The sequence below is a fragment of the Daucus carota genome, chromosome 2, assembly GCF_001625215.2.
Source record: "Daucus carota subsp. sativus chromosome 2, DH1 v3.0, whole genome shotgun sequence".
Taxonomy (NCBI): Eukaryota; Viridiplantae; Streptophyta; class Magnoliopsida; order Apiales; family Apiaceae; genus Daucus; species Daucus carota.
The window spans coordinates 10,357,046-10,381,389 of NC_030382.2; the positions used below are offsets into that span (position 1 = coordinate 10,357,046).

General features: G+C 35.9%; 3 protein-coding genes and 1 non-coding gene across 4 annotated transcripts; 2 read left to right on the forward strand and 2 right to left on the reverse strand.

Moving 5' to 3' along the window:
• Positions 1-4,067: 4,067 nt before the first annotated feature.
• Positions 4,068-4,172, reverse strand: LOC135150986 (small nucleolar RNA R71). The gene has a single exon (XR_010289439.1). It is a non-coding gene; the product is annotated as a small nucleolar RNA R71 (small nucleolar RNA).
• A 743-nt stretch (positions 4,173-4,915) lies between these two features.
• LOC135150339 (uncharacterized) lies at positions 4,916-5,824 on the forward strand. Its single transcript, XM_064086605.1, has one exon. It carries the CDS (start codon positions 4,916-4,918, stop codon positions 5,822-5,824), a length of 909 nt encoding a protein of 302 aa, XP_063942675.1.
• Positions 5,825-14,775: 8,951 nt separating this feature from the next.
• LOC135150340 (two-component response regulator ORR22-like) lies at positions 14,776-17,002 on the reverse strand. Its single transcript, XM_064086606.1, has 5 exons — positions 16,867-17,002; positions 16,288-16,443; positions 15,792-16,175; positions 15,616-15,695; positions 14,776-15,459 (listed from the first exon to the last, which is right to left on the reverse strand). Exons 1-5 carry the CDS (start codon positions 17,000-17,002, stop codon positions 14,776-14,778), a joined length of 1,440 nt encoding a protein of 479 aa, XP_063942676.1.
• A 4,742-nt stretch (positions 17,003-21,744) lies between these two features.
• Positions 21,745-23,808, forward strand: LOC135150341 (uncharacterized mitochondrial protein AtMg00810-like). The gene is made up of 4 exons (XM_064086608.1): positions 21,745-21,908; positions 21,972-22,620; positions 22,794-22,901; positions 23,623-23,808. The coding sequence occupies exons 1-4, from the start codon at positions 21,745-21,747 to the stop codon at positions 23,806-23,808; spliced, it is 1,107 nt and encodes a 368-aa protein (XP_063942678.1).
• Positions 23,809-24,344: the final 536 nt, after the last annotated feature.

Consider the following 24,344-nt stretch of genomic DNA (forward strand, 5'->3'; position numbering starts at 1 on the left):
GGAGAAAGACAGATAGTTGGACCAGAATTAGTACAACAGACCAAGGAAGTAGTTCAACTTATTCAGAAAAGATTGATCGCAGCTCAAGATAGACAAAAGAAGTACGCCGATCTTCATAGGGAGGAAGTCGAGTTTGAAGTTGGAGATCTAGTACTGTTAAAAGTATCACCATGGAAAGGATTAGTAAGATTTGGCCAGAAGGGAAAGCTAAGCCCCAGATATATTGGACCATATGAAGTTTTGAGAAAAGTTGGAAGTGTTGCCTATGAGATAGGGTTGCCTCCTCACCTGAGCCATATTCACAATGTGTTCCATGTGTCGATGTTGAAGAGATATGTTTCAGATTCAACTCAAGTGATAGAGTATGAGCCTTTAGAGATTCAACCTGATCTGTCATATATCGAGCAACCGATTGAAATCCTCGATAGAAAAGAGAAAGTGCTTAGGAATAAGTCGATACCTACAGTTAAGGTATTGTGGAGAAATCCAAGAGTAGAAGAGGCTACTTGGGAATTAGAGAGTGAGATGCTAGAAAAATATCCTCATTTATTTGACTAGGTCAGATTCTGAGGGCAGAATCTTCTTAAGGGGGGAAGGATATAACGACTCGTAATTTTGTGCTAGATTATTAAATGATAAATGATAATTATGTGATTATTTGTTAAGAGTGAAAATTTTGTGTTATGCGACCTTAACATGTTACTCGTATGTGTTTATGTGGATAAATACAATTGTAGTAGTTTGCTTCAATTATTTAATAATTATTTGTGAACTTCCGAAAATTGATATTTTAGAGAATGAATTATGAAAAATACAAAAATAATTTCAAATATTCGTTTTAAGGTTCCATAATGTTAATAATTATTTTTAAGACTTTTAAAAATTCTGAAATATGAGTTTTGATAAAAATTGGATTTTCTGTGAAATATTTTTGTATTAAACTTTCAAAATTTGAAAAATATCCAAAAATGATTTAAAAATTCTGAAAATTTATTTATAAGCTTTTAATAATATTATCTAGCTGTGGTAAATGTTTCGTGATTTTTAGATGATTTTTCGAATAAATTGCATATCGTAATTGTTACGTTAAAAACGAAACGAAATATGATAAAACACGAGCCAAGGACACTTGGCATCTTTTGGAAGCTGAGAATTTGCATTAGTGACAAGTGTCACAACCAGATTTAATGTGGGGATGACTCACCCATGTGGTGAGATGCATGTAGGACAAGTGTCCTTAGTTGTATATAAAAAAAAAAAAACACACACACACACACCTCACACCACTCCACTCTCTCTCTCACCTCTCTACTCCCTCCCTCTCGGCTCTCTCCCCTCTTCCCTTTCCAGATCCCCTCTCCCATTTCTTTTCTTTTCCTTTCTTTTATTTTACAAAATTCCAAAACCACCACACATTTTCCTTGCATATTTAATCAAGTGTGCGGGGAGTATTTAGGACAAATTCCGCAAGTGATTTTCAAGAATTTCTGATTTCATGGGGTATAAATTCGAACCTTCTTCTTTAATATCTTTATTTTTATTTTGATCTATGATTTATGTTTTAATTGAATGGCTATGCGATTATATACATGATTAATGATAAGTGTGAGTAGATTATTATCAAATTAATTTTAATTATGATATTCTAATTGTGGTACTTCATTTTGAATTATTTGTAGGGAATATTGATTGTGTGGTTATTTAAATTAAAAATTTAAACTACTTATATATATGTGTATATAATCGGCTTTTATAAAAAAATAGAAGAGGAATTGCTAAGCCTTTTTATGTGATTACGTGGTAATTGTGTTGTGATTAGAGGCTAATATATATTTGAATTTAAGAGTTAAATTTCAATTTGCATGATTTCGATTTTATGATATTAATTCGAAAAATTCAAATTATTAATATTATATATATGTTCGAATTTTTGTTAATTTAAAAGAAGGAAATTGATTAAGATGTTACAATCGAATTTATGGAGTATTTTGATATTTTAATTTTTAAATGGTAATAATATTCATTTATGAGTACTCGAATATTATAAAAGGAGGAAAGGGAAATGGAGTTTGGTTGACACATTTTGGTTGGAGATTGAATTTTTGGCTTGATTGTTGTGTTTGGTTATTTTGGTAGAGACCTATGTATAGGGGAAATGCTGCCAAAATTTTATTAAAACTTTAGTTTAGGATTACGTGCTATGTGATCAAATTTGGTATTACGTGCTAATGTAAAACTATTATGTAACGAAGGGTAGCCTATTAATTGAGGATATTGAAAATAAGACTTTCGATTGAGATATAGTCTTTTAAATTATGTAGGTTCCCGACAGCAGTAGTATTCCACACCTTGTGTCTTTTGCTCAGCTCAGGCAAGTGTACTTTCCTTAAAACTTTTACTTATTTCAAATGCATGATATAAGTACGGTTTTGATTTGAAAGGTTGAATTTGCCAAATTGGTACACATGGTTTCAAAATATTTATAAATGATTTTCATAGCTCGGTTTAGTTCCTTTCAAGCTTATATGTTATAAGTATACTTCTGAGGGAATAAACCTTTTTCTTGAAATGTAAAGCTGGAAACTACTCGAACTTTGTAAGGCATTTGGTACGGTTAATAAGTGGCTGAGGCGCCAGTCCCAAGTTTTAACAGATCTGGTTGTATATGTGAATCCATGGATATTATTGTTCAACATTATCTAATGTGTTTAGGTATTGTTGGGGCCTGTGAAGGACTGATCATCTTTCGCAGACCATTGCGTCTTATCTAAATCCAACATGTAAACAGGTTCGGGATTTTAGTTTTAAAGGAAGGGGGACTTCCTATTTGAATTGAAAAGCTTTTAGAGGAAGGGTTACTTCCAAATTGATTTGAAAAGCTTTTGATTTAGAAGCAGAGGCTTCAACTTGATTTGAAAAGCAGATAGTGGTTGATTTTAAACTATTTTTTTGAACTGTTACGTTTTACTATGCTGCTTCCATACTCGTTTTACTATACAGCTTTACTTACTGATTTGTTTACATCACAATTTTCTTACTGTTTACCGTACATTTGAATATTCTAGCACTTGCTGAGCATTCCTGAGCTCACCCTTGTTTTGTTTATTACTAACCCTTTTCAGATATATCACAATCGCCCTTCTTGCCGTAAGATTAGCCCAGGACGTTCCTCTAGCTCTTCGTTCTGGCTCAGTAGCTCTCAAGTAGTTTCAGGCAGATGGAGTCATATCTAAACTAGGTTTCTGGCTTTATCTAGATATTTCTGTAGGTTGGTTTTGAGGGATATGGTGTAATCTCATGTGGAGATTGTCCCACATCTTGTTATGTTTCTGTTATAAGTTGTAAACCTGTGACATACTTAACCTGATAAAGATCCTGTTGTTGGGGTTGTCGTGTGAACTTAATTATATTTGCTAGATAAACTTCAGATTTGTGTTTTAATTTGGTTAGTGGCTCCAGAACTTTAACCCCAGGTTCGGGACGTCACAAACTCGGTGTTATATTTTAGTTTATGTGCTTGTCATCAGTGGTTGTTAAATTTCACTAACTTGGATTCTTTTCTCACTTTTATTTCGTTTGTGTATGTTTCATGTACTTGAGTGACGTGTATGCGAACACGTTCTCAGGCTCGTAAGGAAGCATTGGCAAAAGCAGAAACAATAGTGAGTACTACAATGGGTGAACCAGAAGCGAATGATACTAAGGCTCTTAAGGCTTTCTCTGAGCCGAAAATCAATGACATTCAGTCGAGCATTGTCAGGCCAGCAATTCAGGTCAACACTTTCGAAATCAAATGGAGCACTATTTAGATGGTTCAGAACTCAGTGCAGTTTGGGGGTTCTCCGACAGAGGATCCTAATATGCATATTCGGGACTTCATTGAGATCTGCGACACTTTCAAGTTCAATGGTGTTACTGAAGATGCCGTCAAATTGAGGTTGTTCCCATTTTCTCTGAGGGATAAAGCTAAGGGATGGTTGCATTCTCTTTCTGCAGGATCTATTACGACATGGGAGGATTTGGCTCAGAAATTTCTCACTAAGTTCTTCCCTATGGCCAAAACAGCTGCAATCAGGAATGCTAACTCAATTCTCTCAGCAGTCTGGTGAAACTCTTTGTGAAGATCGGGAACGCTACAAAGAGATGCTTCGAAAGTGCCCACATAATGGTATGCCTGATTAATTGTTTTTATAATGGATTGGGACCTCAATCGAGGCCGATGCTCGATGCAGCATCAGGTGGAGCTCTATGGGCTAAGAGCTATGATAAGGCTTATGAGTTGATCGAGATGATGGCTGCGAATGAATATCAGAATCCTACTCAGCATCTTCATCAGGGAAAGGTAGCAGGAATTCTGGATGTTGAGGCTACTTTACCCATAGCTGCTCAGCTAAAGGCTCTTACTATGAAGGTGGATTCTTTGGCAAATTTGAGAATTCAGCAGCCACCTTCAGTTTGTGAGCTTTGTGCTGGTACTCATTCCACTGATCAGTGTGCCATATCTAGCGAGTCAGTTCAGTTTGTGAGCAATTTTCAGAGATCTCATCAGCCAGCTCCGATGACTTATCACCCGAATAATCGGAATCATCCGAATTTCAGCTGGAGCAATAATCAAAACTTCATGCCACACCCGCAGCGTCAATTTCAGCGGCAAGGAGCTAGACCTTTCCACCCTTCTGGTTACAACAACAAATTGCACCGAAGCAGCAATTCCATCCATCCGGATTCCTGCAACAAAATCATGGGGTGGCTGGACAATCTTCCAACGAAAGATCTGAATTGGAAAAATTAAGACTAATGGTTTAAAGCCAAGCAGTGTCAATCAAGACTTTGGAGAACCAGATTGGGCAGATTGCTAACGCGTTGATTAACATAGCAAAACAAGGAAGAGAGTGATCAACAGGTTGAAACACCCATGCTCTCATCTAAGTCTGATAGTGGAAAAACTGTTGTTGATGTTGACAAGAAAGAAATCAACGAGGAAGCAAGCAAGGAATCAGCCGAGAAATCTAGTCTTAAATCTGATAATGGGGTCAAGCAAGCATATCCACCTCCCCCTTTTCCGAAGAGACTTCAGAAGCATAAGCTCGACAAACAATTAGCTAAATCTCTAGAAGTCTTCAAGAAACTACAAATCAACATACCTTTTGCGGAGGCTCTAGAACAAATGCAGAGTTATGTTAAATTCATGAAAGGTATTCTATCTCGGAAACTCAAACTTGAGGAATTGGATACGGTAGCTTTGACCGAGGAGTGCAGTGCGGTGTTGCAGCAGAAATTGCCTCCGAAGCTGAAAGATCCGGGAAGTTTCACAATCCCATGCACTATTGAAAAGTTATCTTTCGACAAGTGTTTGTGTGACTTGGGAGTGAGTATTAATCTGATGCCATTATATGTCCTCAAGCAACTTGGTCTGCCGGGGCCTGAACCTACGAACATGTCATTACAACTAGCTGATCGGTCCATCACTTACCCACGAGGTATAGTAGAGGATTTCTTGGTTAAGGTTGATAAGCTCATCTTCCCTGCTGATTTTGTCATTCTAGACTTTGAGGAGGATAAGAAGATTCCCATTATCTTGGGAAGGCCGTTCTTAGCTACAGGCCAAACTTTGATCGATGTGATAAAAAGAGAGTTTACAATGAGAGTTCAAGATCAGAGTGTCACTTTTAAAGTGTTCAACGCAATGAAATTTCCAAATGACGAAGAAGAATGCTTTAAGGTGGAGCCATTACAAGTTGCATCAAATTTTGAGATTGAGCAAAAGCTAGGGCTAGGTGCCTTAGAGAGAGTCTTAACAGGATTTTCGAAGATGAAGGAGTAGAAGAGCTTAAAAATTCTCAAGAGCATCTTAAACCATCTATTAAAGAAGCTCCCGAATTCGAACTCAAACTACCACCGGATCTCTTAAGTGATGTGCAGTTTAGAAGGTTGTCACGACGCATAGATGACATTCATGACATTCACCGCCGTTTTGCAAAGGAATTGTAGTGAAAAGTCGATTCGTTGTGAATTATTGCATGAATTATTGTGTGTAAATTCTTTTTATACATAGATTATATATTAGAGTGTAATACTTGAAATTTTTTTTAAAAATATTTCTTTGTCCAAAATTTTCGAACATGATTTTGTTAAACTTTTAAACTCTCATAGTATTTATAGTATTAATTTGATGATTTATGAAATTGTAGTTTATTTATTAAAATCCATTCATTTTATTCATACTTTTAATAATTATAAGTTTACACTAGTACCTTTGCATGCATTTTGGTGGAGAATAGGGTCCAAGGGCATGACCGACCATTCACCCTCTTTGACTCTTGTAATTACCACTAAAATCTTGCATGCATTTTCACCTAAAGTCGCTAGAAGGATAGATCAGTAACTACCCAATTCCACTCACTTTCTAGTCTAGTCAAAGCACAAGACTTCATCATTTCCTACACTACACACAAAATCAAACCCACCAACTCTCTCCAATCTCTCCTCCCTCTCTCTCATCAGCCGAATACTTCCTCCCTCTTATACATTTCAATTCATAACTTCAATTACACACATAATTTACCACTCATCCAAGAAGGAAAAATCATCTCCTAGTCACAAGCTTTCAATCAAGGTTAGTTTGAGTACTGGCATGTCACCAAGCCAAGGGTTTCGACTTTGGTTCTCATGGACCTAGAATTGAACCCATTGTGGCTTAGATACTTGGACAAGGAATGGTCTTGAGGGAGTTTATCACTCTCATTTGTCAAACCATAATCTTAGTTCAAGCCCTCGGCAATGACTCCCAAGGTGCCGAAGGGAGTTCATCGATTTTGGATGATTTTGTTGTAGTAATGAGATGTTTCTTCCTGGGTTCTATGAGCTCTAAGCTGTATAAGAATGTTTTACAAAGCCTTGATACTTGCATGTTATGATTTGTGCAAAAGATTTAAAGATAAGTGATTTTATGTCATGATTTTCATAGTATGAAATGTATGCTGATTTTGTCAATTTTAAAACTGGCTTTTGATCAATGCATGCCTCGGTTTTTGCCATTAAAAGATAGTATAAGATGTTCCATGATAATTTATGTTTAGTCTTGGTGTAATGTGTGGTTTTATATGGAGTATTAGTTCGAAATCATGCTTAGAAATGCTAAAAAACCAAACTGCTCTGCTCTGCTGAGATTTTTGCTTCGGTAACGTGATTTTTGAGGCTTGATTTGTGTTGTAATTTCTTGTACAAGGCCATAAAGTAGTTATATATAGATCATAGAATAGAATTGTTGGCTTGGTTGTTGTTGAATGGTGTTAAGATGGGTGATAAGGTGGAAGGAGGCACACACTAGCACTGGACAGAATTTTGCACATAGATAATAGGAGTTTTGGTGTTGATATGGTTGGGTTTTGCTTGTCCTAAGTGTCCAGGAGTTGAGAGTTCAGTTTAGTCTTTATTCCAGTAGCCTTAGATCCCCAACGGCCCTGCATTTAGATAGGCATACACACCCAAAACAGTAGATACCCCAAAACAGGGCAGAATTGAGCAATCTGTGTTCTTGTGAGGTTTTCACCTTGTCATGAGTGAGGCCTTCATGGGGCCTTGGATTAACTGAGCTTAGTGAACCCTTAGGAAGCCTAACAAGCCATTAGAACCCAAAACCTAGTCAGAAAACAAAGTTTAAAATCAGCAAACACAAGGCAGTTGGGAAACAGGGTAGTTTTCAGCAGTGTCAACTTTGAGTGATAACCTGGGAAGTTTCAGATGGGGCCTTGGAGTGAAACCAAGTCTGGGAGATAGCCTTAAGAGTTGGGAATCTGTGGGAATTGGTTTGGTAGGAAATTACTTAGTACACATCAAGTTATCTCAGTTAGGATGCAGGTAGTGCAGAGAGGTTGCAACAGAGAACCTCACTGTGCCCTTTGAACATTTTAAGCCAAATAGTGTGAGGCCTTTGTGTTGTATCAATTGAAAAAATAATTTTAGAGTATTAGCAAACTGTTAAGAGTGGTTTAGAGTGAAGGCCCTACTTAGAAGCACTTTACTTTCACTTAGTACCCGAGAGCAACCTTAGGGAGTTCATTAGAGAGTTGTATTGCAACTCTTGCTTAATTAACAAAGGTATAAGGTCTGAGTTTTTTCAAGCACTTGTAGGATTAAGATAAGGTCAGTACGAGAAGTTTAGAACTTCAGAAATAAGCCCTTATGTGATTTATATATCGATAGTTATATAATAATAGAGGTATTAGGATACGTACCTCGAGACTAGGCGCGCGTAGTATAAATTAGACTTAAAGTGCCAATTAGTGACGAGGTTAATATAATGTGTAGGTTCCGAGACGAAGGGGAAGACTCGTGCCGTCAAGATTGAATAATCCTAGAATCTTGAAAAGGCAAGTTACTACATCCTTATCTTTACAATTGTTGCAAATATATGTGTACCCGTGACTCGTAAATCCTCATGAATATTTAGTTGCAATAATCACCATGCCTATTATATTTACAAATACCTTGATATAAATTCCCGATCATATTAGTACCTTTCTTTTCACATATTCCCTTACAGTTAAACCTCAAAATGATAGATTCCCTAATAAAACCTCCAATAAGATCATTATACGTATACTTTCATATATACCGAATAACACTTTAATAGAATTGACTTTCTTTTGACCATGGAACTTACCCCCCCTTAAGTCCAATATGCGTTTGACACATTATTAGTGAACTTGAACCCCTTTGCCATATTTCAATAAAATGAGATTATACCCTTTTCCGGCATCCATGTTATAAATCAATAAATTATAAAATGTTTTCTTTAGTAAATTAGACTAGACGCAAGTCCTTTTCACACTTTTTAGGCTCACATATAGCCTAGGGATCCCATTATATTTGAGAACCCAGCGCGGTTCGGGAATACTTCGCGGCTGATCACCGGCTGTAATCCGTAGCGTCCTAAAATGAATTTTGATGATTATAAGATTATAACATTTGCCATATTGCCATGATGCCATGATTTCTATACCATAATTATCTATGTGTTTTGCCATGACTATTCATTATATTATCATGACCCTTAATGATTGCTTTATCATTTATTCTTGATTCTGTTTCGGACACCCTTGATATTATTTTAATGCCCTGTATTTTAGGACTGCTAGTACTTGCTGAGCGTCTTTGCTCATTTTCTCGTATTTAACCCATTTTACAGCTAGCAATCATGGTACGAACGAAGCAAACCGCCTGTAAGTCGACCACTGGCTACGCCGAGAACTGTTTGAGGGCGAAGGTAGTTATATATGATATAAGCGGCTTTCGCTATTATATTTTGTACTAGTTAGATGGGCTGATCCAAACTCTGAACTTATAAGATCTTTTGGGACTTGTAATTACTCTTTGGACTTGTAATCGACTTAGTATTATCTTTTGGGGATTTATATTATGTAATCTTAAATTCCGAATTTATTATATATGTCACTTGTTCATATTATATCAATTCGTGTGTGTGTGTTCGTTTGGGGTGTGATAGGCGCCATACATGGAATATAAGGAAGTGAAGTGGCGCCTCCAAGCACATACTGTATGCATCTGTGCCTTAGAGAAAACTCCAACAACTTCTAAGTGGCACCAGGCTCCTTTGTTGTGACTCATTTGACTGAGTTGACATCAAATGGCGCCTGTCCACACTAGAGCATAGTGTGGCGCCACTTAGCAACTTAGCCAAAACTACAAACTCTTTCAAGTGGCGCCTCTTATTGATGTACATATATATATATATTAATTATTTGTCACACACACACACACTTGAACAAATGAGAATTATATTCAAGTGGCGCCAAACAATTAATAGACATATAATGTCTTTTGAATTCAAATCTTTGGCTCTGTTTTTCGATTTGACTTTAATCGAACCGCTTGAATTCTCTTTGGCTTGAGAACAACTCAATAGACTTGATCAATAATCTGTTAATCGAATCCGCTGAACAAGTTCGTACATATAGACGTCCTGTGCACTGTTCTGGTTCACGAACGACTAACACTAAAGCGATTCTTTGTATTCCTAACTTGATGAGATACTTGATCAATCATTCCAGGTTTGATCTTTCTTCGGTAAAACTGATTATGAATAATCAGGACTGATATACTGGAATCTTCTGGTTCTTGAAACTTGATCGTTAGGCAATCTTCGATGGCAGAAACTACTTGAACTTTTTTCTTCACTGAGGCTTGAACATATTAATGAATGGATGTTCGTCTCAGATGTCTTGATGTTTGTGTCTGTTCGTATCAGATCTCCAACCTGTTGATTCCTGTATCATACTTACGTATTATTTCCTGTTCTTTTGTTGTGTGTAGTTATCGCAATTACATTACGAGTTACATTATGCTTTACAATCTCTCCTTATTTGTTTGTAAGAGTTCAACAAACAAATCCTTTAAGAGGATAACTCAACTTACACAGAAAAAACACACTAATTAAATAGGAAATAATACTAAGTACAGTCTGGATTAAATCTTACATTTTCTAGAATTTAAAAGTAAATACAAGTAGCCATCGTTCCTTTAGACTGAACTAATTCTTCTTTACTTTCTTGGCTCGTGCATTGATTATTGCTTCTTCTGCCCTTTTCTTGGAAGTTCTCTCTTCTTTCAACTGTGCAACCTTTGTTTCAATTTCCACAATCCTGGAATATATGATGTTCAGTGCCACTTGTTCTAAAGCATTCTCAAGAGGAGGCTGTTCAAGTTTCTTCTTCAAATTTTGAAGTGATGGAAGATGTTTCATTTGCTTCAATTTATTGAAAGGCAATTTAAGTTCCATACCTTCGATTTTCATGATGATCCGGGATGAATAACCACATACTCTCGAAGTATTGTGCCTTGTCTCCACAGAATTTTTTCAGTTTCTAAGATCTAGTAATGTTTTGAGCACAAATTTATCTTCCTTTACTACTGAACACTTGACTCGACCAATTGCTCAAGAAAATGGTCAACTGAATTCCCCCTTTTACAAAATGTGAGTGTTGTTGGATTGAATGAAACAACAGTAGGCTTAGGATTTTCAGGAACAACAGGATCAAGAGGTGGCACTGGATAAGGTAGTTGGCTTTTGATACAATCTAGGCTTAGGCTTCAAACAACAATGAAATTCAGACGATAAGCATTGAGAATCTCAGCAGTTTGTATTCTTTTCTTTGACTTAGAGCACTTCATTCTCACTTCACCTTCAAGATACTTTAGAATATATACGAGCAGTGTATATCTAGATAAAGATTCATCCTTTAAGCAAATACTCTAGAGCATCCCATCCTTGAAGTACATAATAACAGGTGGATAAAAGTGTACCTCTACACTCATGTCAACAATCCGCTTTTCCACCATATCCCTGAATACCTCATTATGCTTCTCATCAATAGAGATGATCTTGTTTCGGACCAAATATAGTTCAGTCAGAGAGAGGTTCCTCAATAGCTTGCAAGTAACATGTTTGAACCTATCACTTTGTCCTGCTAGTATGAAAGTTATATACACCATCCAGCCATTTCCAGGAAGTAGTCCAACAGATACGGAAGTAATGATATCATTCAACACTTCGTGATAGTCATGAAGATTCTCATGATTTCTCCAGAAGACATCAAATATATCTTTCACATCCTCATCATGATTGTTCTTCTCCACTTCCAGTATATCAAGTACAGACATTGCATTATCCTAATCACCTCCAACTTTGTGCTTAGAAGCTTCCCTACTCTCTCTTCAAATCCGCCTTTGATTTTCTAGATTCTCCCTGGCTTTTCTTTGCTCAGTTAACTCCTCTCTGAACTCATCAATGTCCTGAGGATTAGCAATCTCATATTCTTCAATAGGGAGAACATCATTATGATAAGTCAACTCATATGCAAAGTCTTCATCTCCAGGTGGGATTTCACCTTCTTATTGATCATCATCATCTCCTTCCATCCTTAGCACTTGTTATGGCTCCACATGCATATGAACATACTCTTCATCTTGATTGCTAGTTTGAGCTCCAAATGCAAAATCAAAGAGCTCCTTCGTGAGTCCTACCAGTACTCCCTTACTCTTATCAACCGATGCTTTTTCTACTACTCTCTCCCCCTCACATGAGTAATCTTCTCGAGAAAGTTGAGAAGCAAAGAAACAAGCTTCCAGTGATGCCAATCTCTACTTCAACATACTTGCATTATTCTTGACTTCAACCAATTCTACTCATTAAACAATATTTTCAGCCTCGAAGTGTTGGACTTTGAATTTCAGGGCTTCAAATTCTGTCACAGATACGATTGGAACAGTTACAACAAATTTTATAGCATTACAGTAAATATACTATCTAAATAACTTAGAAAAAGCTACAACCCTGCTCAATTCCTTGCTTGCACATTTTTGGAAATATTTGTCTTCTTGACTGCTTTGCTTTGTTGAATACTTCCATTTTGTATAGCTTAAAATGGCAAGGTTTGAGTTCTTCAATATGGGACTCGGACTATGGGGCCATTTGGGTGAGCTTAAAATAAGTGGTTCTTGCTTAAAGTTAAAAAAGTGAAGTAGAATTTAGAAGTTACTTAAGACTTATAAGTGATTAAAGTGTTTGGGAAAAAAGTAGAAGTCATGAAGTAAAAACTAGGATTCTTAGCATTTTATAAGTGCTTCTCGACTTTTTACACAAACGATACGAATAAATGCTTTTAACTTATAACTCCAGAAGCGGGGCTTAAAAGCTCCACCCAAACATCCACTATATTTAGCTTAGCTTCAAAAACAAATTATAATTAACCTATATGACTATTGTCTTTTTTATTTATTGAAATTGTCAATTGATAACTCCCATATTAGGAATCGATAACTTAACAATCAATCTTTGGTGGTCATCTTGACTAGGCGCATATAGCTTCTTAATTTATTAGTTGATAGTTCATTCCCACTTGTCGTTGATGGGTTGAATAGGAGTTGATGAATCTTTATTCCTCATCCGTTGATAGCTTTATTTAGCCATTGATCTTCATTTTACTTGTGTAGGTTACATGATTTAGAATATTTATAATTTGACATCCTAATTACACATCTTGTGATAGATCAAAACGTATTAGTTGATCAACTTATTCTAGCAACTAATAAAAATAAAAAGTACCTATTTTATTACAAAAACCAAATAAGTTGATGGGCTACATAATCAACAAATATTACAGATAATATAATATTCATTGATCAACTATATTTCCCTTAGCAAGATTACACTAAATATTTTTGACTTATCATCAATACTAACATATTTCTAACAGTCTTTAATATCTTGGAGATAAAGTGGATAAACGGAATGAATTTGGTACATGTGTATCAAAATAAATCAATAACAAAGAATTTTGTCCTTAATATTATTTTATACTGCTAATATTTTACTACTAAGATTAAACCAAACGAAACCAAACATACGCAGTATATCCCGCTTAAAGCAGGGTCTGGGGAGGGTAAGATGTACGCAACCATGCCCTTACTCAGTAAGGAGGTTGTTTCCATGAAGATCACCGGCTTAGTGCACAATATACAAGATAATGTGTGAGTTCAAAATAGAACCTTAGCCCGTGGTATTATTCACACAGGACTTACCTGTAGAAGAAGCGATCATTAGCGGGAAGAAAACGGTTACCAGAAGCCGCAATCATTGGTGAGGGAAACGATTTCCACGCAGTTGGGTTTTTCGTATTTTCAGATGTCCAGCATTGATGCTCCATACAAATACTCGCAACCCATTTACCCTCTTCCTCAGAACCTGTACCCTTATCTTCACCAAGAAATTGAGTCCCATAAATCTTGTGTAAATTAAGAAATGAACCTTGAACAATGTAATACGTTGTCTCCAATCTGTCTTATTTATACAAGGACGCCTCTCAGAAATCTTAATCTATATCAATTGAAAACGAAGAAAAATGTGGAAGAAATTCATGGATTTTGAGTTTTTCCTATTCGGCAAGCAGCCGCCACATTGGAAGAGCATTAGCAAACTGAAGACACTCAAACTGCCAAACCATTTCAGCATTTCGCAAACACACCCATACGTCCAACTCCACCACTCTCTACCCTACCATCCAAATTAAACCCTATTGGTTGTAAAAGAAACTATAACAGTACAACTATTTTATTCTTGAGAAATATAGAATCAAGTTGTAAAAAGGAAGAAATTTTGAAAACGAATCTAGATTTGACATGAATAATTCGAGAAGATGATAAAATCAGATAGTGTGAGATGGTGTTAGTATTTACTACTAAGATTGTAGGATATATAAAAATTCGACCCTCTTTCTGATTTTACTCCTTGACTGATGCCCCATCAAACTACCTTCTGGATTGGGCTCGGTAGCTTTTTGTGTATTTAATGTGAAATTTGAAAGGTGAGGTCTATGTGCTGTGCTTATATAAAATAAGCAAAATCCTTTTTATTTTTATGTGGAGATACCAAGTTGATATATTTCATTTAGTTAACTCAAGTCTCTCAGCTAATTCATGTTATGGTTTGATCCCGGGTTATGTGTGTGTGTGTGTGTGTTTAGGTTTGTCATATTTAAAGTACCTATAAAAAAATAGAAGCTTGTGTATCTTGACAGGAAAAAAAGAATAATTTATAGATCAAAGGCCTAAGATAATATTTGAGAACATTTTCGTTTAGCCTAAAAAAATAGAAATTTTTTTGGCATAAGATAATATTTTTCAACATTTTAATTTAGCCCAAAAAATCATTTTTATTTCGCAAACAAAAAATCAACAAGACAGTTTGGTCTACGTTTAAAGACCATCATCCTCGAACACTTCAGAAAACTTGTGATGTGCATCACTAGTTCCTTCTCCAAAGTTTACATGGTTCGCACTTGTTGGCTTACCTACATTTTTAAAACCAAGCATCCCCTGCACACTAGTGCCTTCTTCAAAGTTTACATGGTTCACACTTTCCTGATTACCTACACTTTTAGAACCAACAATCCCCATTCCAAGATCACTTGTAGGCTCTTGGTTCAGATCCCGTACGCCTGTATTCAGTTGACCACTTGCCTGCATTATCCCATCACTAAAATTATGAGGACCCAATAAAGTATGTTCTTTGCTGATATAATTTTGGTCCGTCCCCTCACTTGTTTTCCCTCCATTTCCGTCATCTGCTTGAACACCAACTGGTTCAACAATTTTAGCTTGAAAACAATTCCTCGTATCTTGACCACCTTTCATGGTCATGTGAGCAAAATCGTGAGGAAATAGTGGAGATTGTTTCCCAACATGTGCTGCTTGGTCATCTTTGATATTTTCTTTTATAGTATTATGGACGTTGTAGCTCATTGCCTCTAGCTTTCGTTTTACCTCTTCCATTTTATAGCACACAAAATGTGAAGCATTTAGCCGAATCGGAGGCTTTGATATAAATGCAGGAGCTATTACCTGTGAATTGGTACCGACTTTTATAGGACCTCCATATCCCTACAATATAGATGAAGTGTTTAATATAGATAATTAAGATATATTTAAGTTGTAGTATATTATAAATAAACAGTAGTAGATTTAATTAAGCAATTAAGGGACATATAAAATCATAATAGTATTAACTAATATATGTTTCACATTATAGACTAATACCTGTAGCTTTCCAGAAAGTTGGCTATATGTTCCCGACTCCTTCATCCTCCCCAAAATTGAATTCAGACCTGCACCTGCTTCTAAGAGAAAAAAGAAGTTGCCGAATCATCATTTATGTATTAACGACAAGTTATGTATTATAAAATGAAAATAATTACCTAGAAGATAACAATTACCTTGTTTACAGAGAATGTTACTTGCATCCAAGAACTTCGAGTGAAGAGAAGTTGACAAAGTCATGCGTGACTTCTTATGGTTTCCAACATCATCCTCAATAGTTTTATTTTCTTCAACAGTAATTATCATTTTTCTCTTTGAATTTCCTGGATTTGGTTTTATTGCGGAATCACAGCGATTAATGTCATTACTTTGATTGAAATATTTTTCTTCATCAATAGGACTAGTATTGTCAGTTAAAGCAGGTAATTTGCCTGTCTCCCTATAGACATGTTGCCATGTATTTCTGATATCAATATTGCTTGGTGATTTCGAAAACAAGTAGCACACTCCATTGTTAAAAGCTTCACTCACGAATTCCATTGTTACATCCCCAGCAATTACTACAGATTGAAAAGCTAATCAACAAACTACGAAAAGGAGAAAGACTGAATCCAAGTATTATGATAATGTCACTTTGTAATGATAAACAAAAGAAAGATCTATTAAGCTTACAAATGACTGGAATGCTCGTGCATTCATGGCGAACTTTCCGCACGAACTCAAAAATTTCCATTTCCGGCATGTCAATGTCAGCAATTACAATATTGTGACAACTTTTTCTTTTCTTCAGCCTCGCCAGTGCACTACATGCTGATTCTTCAGTTGTCACTGCAAAAAAATCCAGATATAATTAATACTTATTAGATTAAAATAAAAATATTTCGGTCGTATAATTAATATAAATCGACGTTCACATAATTAACATAAGTTATAGCACTTTTTTAATTGTGTAGATCATACCATAAAACAATTATAACCCATAATTTTAAATAACATAAGTTATAGCGACCTTCATCAACATGTACCCATTACATTCACCAAATTCAGATACAACACAAGAATATGATCAGAGGGTATCCATCATATACACGGGATTTAGATTCAACACAAGAATAGTCAACGTATACACATCAAAATAAACGTCAAATCATAAATACAAAACAAGACCAATAGAGTATCTTAAATTATACTAGACTAATGAAATGAGAGCCTCTTTTAAAAAAATTAAAATACTCAGATTTAAACCATCACCTTGATATTCTTGTTCCTTAAATCGAGATTCAAGCGACATGAGTAAAGATACGTTATGAACTACCAACAAAATGTGAACACATTGAACGAAACTTATATCTTTCACAAATGGAGTACTAACAGTATTCATGGTCATTCTTATAGATATTGAACAAAGCAGATTTTATATATATGATGCCGAGAGGCGTTTGAGAACAAAGAGCAGAGTACCAATATTAGCGAGAGGAATGCATAATATATACATCTCGAGAGTGCTGCTTTAAATCTTCAGCAAAATTATGACAATATCTTTTATGATATAAATTTTGATTTGATATCAAATTTACTAGGATTTTTGTTTGATTTTGGATTTTATTAGATTTGTATTTGATTTGAATCTTAGGAATTGAAAAAAAAAACACATGAACCTGAACTGAACACAAAAATGGGTCATTTTTAAGTTAATCCAAGACGCTTGAACTCGACCTAAAAATTCATAATAATTAATATATTATAAATTTAATTTACACAATTGTTTATATGATTTAAAATAATTTTGATCCTGATATAACATTGAGAAAATTATTAATATAAATTTTTTAACATATTACAACTAAAAATCATTTTACATAACTTAAGTATCTAATTCAAAAAAATTAGGTCTCAAACGCCTATAGAAGCGGGGTTTGAATATAATGGATACAATCAATATGATTATTAATAAAAAACACAAGTAAATTGAAGGACAGTATTGATAATAAAAACCGTTTGCACAGAATTAATTACTCCTTTCTTCTGGAAAAATAAAATAAATTACTCCTTTCTCAAAGATGAACATTTATAAATGAGAGCTGCTAGGTTACACAAAATAATATCTCTCAAACTTAACACATATAGTGTAAACCTATCAGTTCTTATATACTGCACAATTACAATCACTCCTCTTGATACAAACCTTACCCTTCTTTCTTCAGTTGCGTTCTGGTTCTTTTGGTATCTCAATCTCCTTGCTTCATTTGGATCATGACTCATTTCCAATTTGTGTATCTTGTTTGCAGGATTATCTATTATCAGGAAAGAAGATTCGATGAAGCGTTAGGGAACAATACAGTCAACAGGAACTGGTATCTGGTATTTAGTCAGTGTTGTGCCATAAAATCTCCCTGTGCTTGTTTTATAACCCATCATATTATTTGGGCTTTACTTGGGCTTACTGGAGTTATTTGGTAAATGATATTGGGCTTCACCATGGTTGGGTGAACCAGTGAAGGTGTACAAGAAGGTGTATGGACTTGCATTGGAGGCACCTTGAAGGCTGTCATCAGAATGGGGTTGCACCTGAAGGCGCTTTAGGGGTTACCTCTGCTAGGGGTTACCACTAAGTGCATCCTGGCTTGCAGCTACAGTGCTGCAGTTAGGGGATGCCGCTGGCAGGGCTTCCGCGGCCTGGGCAGAACGGCAGGCAGACTCCAAGCAGGACTCTTCTTCCTTGTTTCTAGGAGGGCGAGTTGGAAGTAGATTGGGAGTACATCAGCTATTATTTATCTTCAAATTAAGGGATAAATACATTTATTATGAGGATAATTACAATCGGTGGAGATACTTCACGAATATTCGGATATATATGCAAGACGAAGGCTTCAAGTGACCTACTTGGAGTGAGATACCGCTAGATAACTACAAGAGGAAGTTGTTTTATCCTGAACTAGAGGGGATAAGAGCTTATCTCTTCAGAGTCCTAAATCGAGAACTACATGGTCTCGATCCCTATAAATAGGGTATGTAGGCACCTTGCAAAGGGAGGGATTCGGATTCATAAACTCACGAGCTCTACATTCTAAAGAGAGGCACGTGTAACCTTTGTGACGTACATTTTCGGGCAATTGCAGGACATAATTCCGCAATTCTGGCCTCGTTGTTTGGTTCTTTGCAAGCTCAGCCCTTAAACACATTTGTTTTTTATTAGTTTATGTTAACGGTAGCCCCTAAAAGCTAGCCGTGATTTTTGTAGTTGTAACAGATATCCCTATAATTGTGGAATATAGTTCTGGGGGTGTTGTATCAATTCCTCTCACAACATTCAGTATCCTGAGAGCGTCAGTAGCTGAGAGACTGAGCACATTAGGAAACAACAGAAGATTGATTATAAATAGCTAGTTTGTAGGGAGATATTCTATCAATCATGATATGTATGGAAACAAATAAGTATTGATAAAGAATATCTTGTAAAACGTAGTTGTGTAATATATAAACACTTATTATGTTATGCAAAATGTATGTACAACACACGAGATATCATTGTAACCTAGCAGCTCTTAAGAACAAAGTTTTGAGAGAGTTTGTAGTATTTTTTATATATCAATAAGAATTGTTGGTTTTGAGTATTGGTTGTATCGATTAGCAGCTTTGTGATAAAGTTCGTAAAAATAGTGATTATCCGCCGTGTGCTATTGTTTTAAGTCTCGGGATGTTAAAAGAAAGATTCATTGATGCATTAGGAAAGGATATTATTAATATGAAAATGTCAAGAGATAGTTGAGTCATGATATGGGCATCAAGAACTCATACATAGATATCAGTATGCAGATACTTGATCATTACCCAGTAGCATCAATATCTGAAGACGGAGCACTTTAGGAAATCAAAGGAATCAAATACGAAGGAATCAAAATCCCTGTTCTCAAGAAAGCATATTATCTAACATGGAAAGTGAAGATGTTATTGTATCTTGAAACCGCAGATCCTGACTTCATTGACAGAATTACCAATGGTCCTCATGTTCCAAAGAAACGGGTTCCTCAAGAAGGAACAACTCTAGAACATTATTTGAACATTATTTTGATATCAAGCATGCTGCTAATTTTTCTACCTATGTGAAAAAGAAAATGATTTCTAAAAGAACCCAACAAGTACGGGTTCTCAAAATTTCTAATTAAAATCATATCTTAACTGACTGCAGGGAAACAAGAAAAATGTTCTTGTTTTAGATAGTGGATGTTCTGGACATATGACTGGAAACAAAGCCCTGCTATCAGAATTTGAGAGAAAAGCTGGCCCAGCTGTGTCTTATGGAGATGGCAACATTTTGCTGACAGAGGATATCATGTCTCTTTTTACTCTAATTATTGTGAAATAATTGATCAGTCTACAGGAAAAATTGCTTACACTGGTCATAGACATGGTAACATTTATGAAGCCAACCTTCCCAACAATACTGATGGCCCTGCAACTTGTCTAATGAGCAAGGCATCTGTTGAAGAAAGTTGGAACTGGCACAAGAAGCTCTCTCATATAAACTTCAACAATATCAATGAACTGGCGAAGAAAGATCTTGTCAGAGGACTTCCTAAAGTCCTATACACACCTGATGGACTCTGTGATGCATGTCAAATTGCCAAACCAAGGATTTTCTTTAAAATCAAAATGGATCACTCAGTTACTGATCCTCATCACATGCCCCACCTCGATCTTTTTGGCGCTGTCAACGTCATGTCAATAGGCAAGAAAAGGTACACTCTAGTCATTGTTGATGAATTTTCAAGGTTCACTTAGGTATATTTTCTTCACAGAAAGATGATACACCAAAAATTCTGTTACATCATGTGAATATGATTGAGGATGGAAAAACAAAGAAAATCAAGATTCCACGAAGCGATAATGGTACAGAATATAAAAATTCCGCAATGACTGAATCTGTAAGTACAAGGGAATCATACAGTAATTCTCACCTCTTGGTACTTCACAACAAAATGGAGTTATTAAAAGGAAGAATATAACTCTAATTGAAGCAGGAAGGACCATGCTAGAAGAAGCAAAGCTAGCCACTTATTTCTGGGCTGAATCTGTTAACACTGCATGCTACACTCAGAATATAACCTTGATAAACAGACATGGAGTAACTCCTTATCAAAGTCTGAAAGGGAAGAAGCCAAGCCTTAAGCATCTACATGTCTTTGCCTGCAAATGCTTTGTTCTAAGAACGCATCCTGAGCAACTTGGAAAGTTTGAAAGAAAGGATGATGAAGGCATATTTGTTGGATATCCACCCACAAGAGCCTATAAAGTATTCAATCTCAGAACAAGAATAGTTGTGGAATCTATAAACGTATCCTCTGATGATAAGAAAATCACAGGGTTGGATGAAGACCCTCATGAAACTCCGAAGTTTCAAAAAGACACTAACCCTGATGCTGTTCCTGATCAAAATACTGATGATCTTACTACTGACGATGAAGATAGTGACGAAGTCAATGATGCTCAAACTCCTCCTATCAATCCTAATACTGAGAATCATAATGCTAATTTTGAGGGGGAGCAGGAAGAGCACTCAACCAACTCTTCAGTCAACAATCAAAGCTTCACTCAATCTTTTGATTTCGTTGATTTAACTGAAGAATCATCAGACGCCAACAATATAGGGGGAGCTCAGGAATACAATAACTATCAGGATGAAGCATATGATGCATGGGGAGCATCTAGTTCCTGAAAACGTCTTCCACATGCTAAAAAGTGGACAAAAGATCATACTCCAGATCTCATTATTGGAAATCCAACCTCTGGGGTCAAACTCGAAGTGCTACGCAAAATGAGTGTCTCTTTCATAACTTTCTATCCAAGGAAGAACCAAAGAAAGTTGAAGACACTCTTAAGGATCCTGACTGGATTATAGCTGTGCAGTAAGAACTAAACGAATTCTAAACGAATGAAGTTTGGAGATTAGTACCAAGGCCAAAAGACAGATCAAGAGTTGGTACAAAATGGGTCTTCAGAAACAAAACTGACTCTGATGGTACAATCATAAGAAACAAGGCAAGACTTGTTGCCAAAGGATACTCACAACAAGAATGAATCGACTATGATGAAACTTTAGCACCAGTTGAAATATTGGAAGCAATAAGAATGTTTCTTGCATATGCTGCACATAAAAAGTTCAAAGTTTTTCAGATAGATGTAAAGAGTGCCTTCTTGAACGGTGAACTTGAAGAGGAAGTGTATGTGGAACAACCACCTGGATTTGTTGATCCTAAATATCCAGATCATGTCTATATATTAGACAAAGCTTTGTATGAACTGAAGCAAGCACCACATGCATAGTATGAAACTATTGCTCAATTTCTCATAGATAGTGGATTTAAGAGAGGTACCATTGATAAAACTCTCTTCAATCTAAATCATGGCAACGATCTGCTTCTTGTTCAAATTTCTGTTGATGATATTATCTTTGGATCAACTAATGACAAGATGTGCGAGAAGTTCTCTAAGCTCATGCAGTCCGAGTATCAAATGAGTTTGATGGGAGAGATGAGTTATTTTCTAGGACTGCAGGTAAAGCAAACAAAAGATGGTATCTTTATAAATCAGTCCAAGTATACTGACAACCTGCTTAAGAAATTTCACATGCAAGACAATTCCACTGCTGCCACTCCAATGGCAACAGCAACCAAGCTTGATGCTAATCAAAGAACTGAAGTTGAAATAACCAATTACAGAGGGATGATTGGCTCACTATTATATCTTATAGCTAGCAGACCTGATATCATGTTTGCTACTTGTCTGTGTGCAAGGTTCCAAGCCAAACCAAGAGAACCTCATCGAGTTGCTGTTAAGAGGATCTTTCGATATCTCAAAGGAACTCAAGGTCTTGGATTGTGGTACTCAACTGAAACTGATTTCAATCTCTGTTGTTACTCGGATGCTGATTTTGATGGGTGTAAAGTTGATCGAAAAAGCACCTCAAGAAGCTGTCAGTTTTTAGGAGGACGACTTGTTGTCATGGTACAGTAAGAAACAGAAGTCCATCTCTACATCCTCAGCTGAAGCTGAGTACATTGCTGCAGGAAGCTGCTGCGCTCAGATATTATGGATGCGCAACCAATTACTGGACTATGGCTTGTCATATTCTGAAATACCTATTTATTGTGACAATCAAAGTGTTATTCCTATGACAGAAAATTCAGTTCAGCATTCACTCACAAAGCACACCAGTATTTGTTATCACTTCATACCTGAGCATGTTGAAGAGGGCACAATTGAACTTCACTTCATCCCAACTACTGGTCAGTTAGCAGATATATTCACCAAATCGCTCTCTGAAGCAACTTTACTAAGTTGGTGACTAAACTAGGAATGGTCAATTTTAACTGAATTTGTAAGTAAGCGTTAGATACTGATAGGGCATCGAATACTGATGCTTGTTTATTTCATTATCAAGTTTATTTATGCACGGTTCTAAATTTATCTATTATCAGAGTACAATCTATTCAAAGATTTTGTTTCTTTTATGCATAATTTCTAAATTTGTCTTATGCTAGAATAATCATGACTACTCGTACTTAAGATTTTATCTCCCTCTCGGGAATATGTCGTCTTAGATTTACTTAAAGATACACGAGGTCCCTTGCATAGATATGTGTAAATACTACATGGATCAATAATTATTACATCTACGTGTAATGACCCTTAGTTACCCTCTATATTTAAACGGCTTCCAAATCTCATTATTTTCTTAAGACACATCCCCTGCGAAATCAAGAAAACTCCTTCTCCTACAACACCCCACTTTTCAAAACCATGGCCCAAATTCCCAAACATTACAGAATGGAGGGTGGTTCTTATCTTCCCACCAACCCTTATGCCACTACTCGTCCCTATTACGACCCTGAAGGTCTCACTATTCTGTTCAATAATGAACTTTATCATCCAACAACCACACCTCTTGAAATCTTTGATGAGTTGTTTGAATAAGACAAACTCAACATTGAGTTCTTTACTATGGAGGTTCTTCTCGGAGAAGAACATCGGTATGATGAGACAGAGCGTCGTCGTAAGGAGGCTCTGGAATTGCAAGTGAACATTATCAATCTCGCCAACTCCATTGCGAAATTTTATCGCAATAGGGAGTTGAAGCGTCTTGAGGATGAGGAGAAGGCGAAAAGACAAAAGACCGAGGCGTCCTCTAGCTAGTTTAGTTAGGGATAGTCTTTTCCTTTATATTTCCGTGATAATGTAATATTTTCATATTTTAATGAAATATTTTAAATTACATATTGCACCTCTCTGTTCTTGCTCTAACATTGTTTTCATCTCATGCTAAAATTGTTAATTCACTAGTGAAATAATTGTCATATTGTTTAAGATTTTATCTTTAAGCGATGAACATAATGATCTATGACTTCAAAGAATCCAATGTTGATGATTGAGAAAAACTGGTACACAAATACTGATGATGGTCAGTATGTATTTGATTTAATAAATATTTGAGTTATAGTTGCAATTAAAATTACCCTACTTTATCTTTTATTTTTTGGTAATCTCTTTCATTCAATTTTTTAAAGGACCACTCAGTATCCCTTTAAAATCAGCAACTGCCAGATATACACTCATATGTGATATATCCGTATTTCAAATCTCGCTTATCACTCCAAGTTTTTCTCTCTCACAACTTAATTCAAACACTTTCACTTCATGCACAACACCTCTCTCAACTCCTCTCGAACATC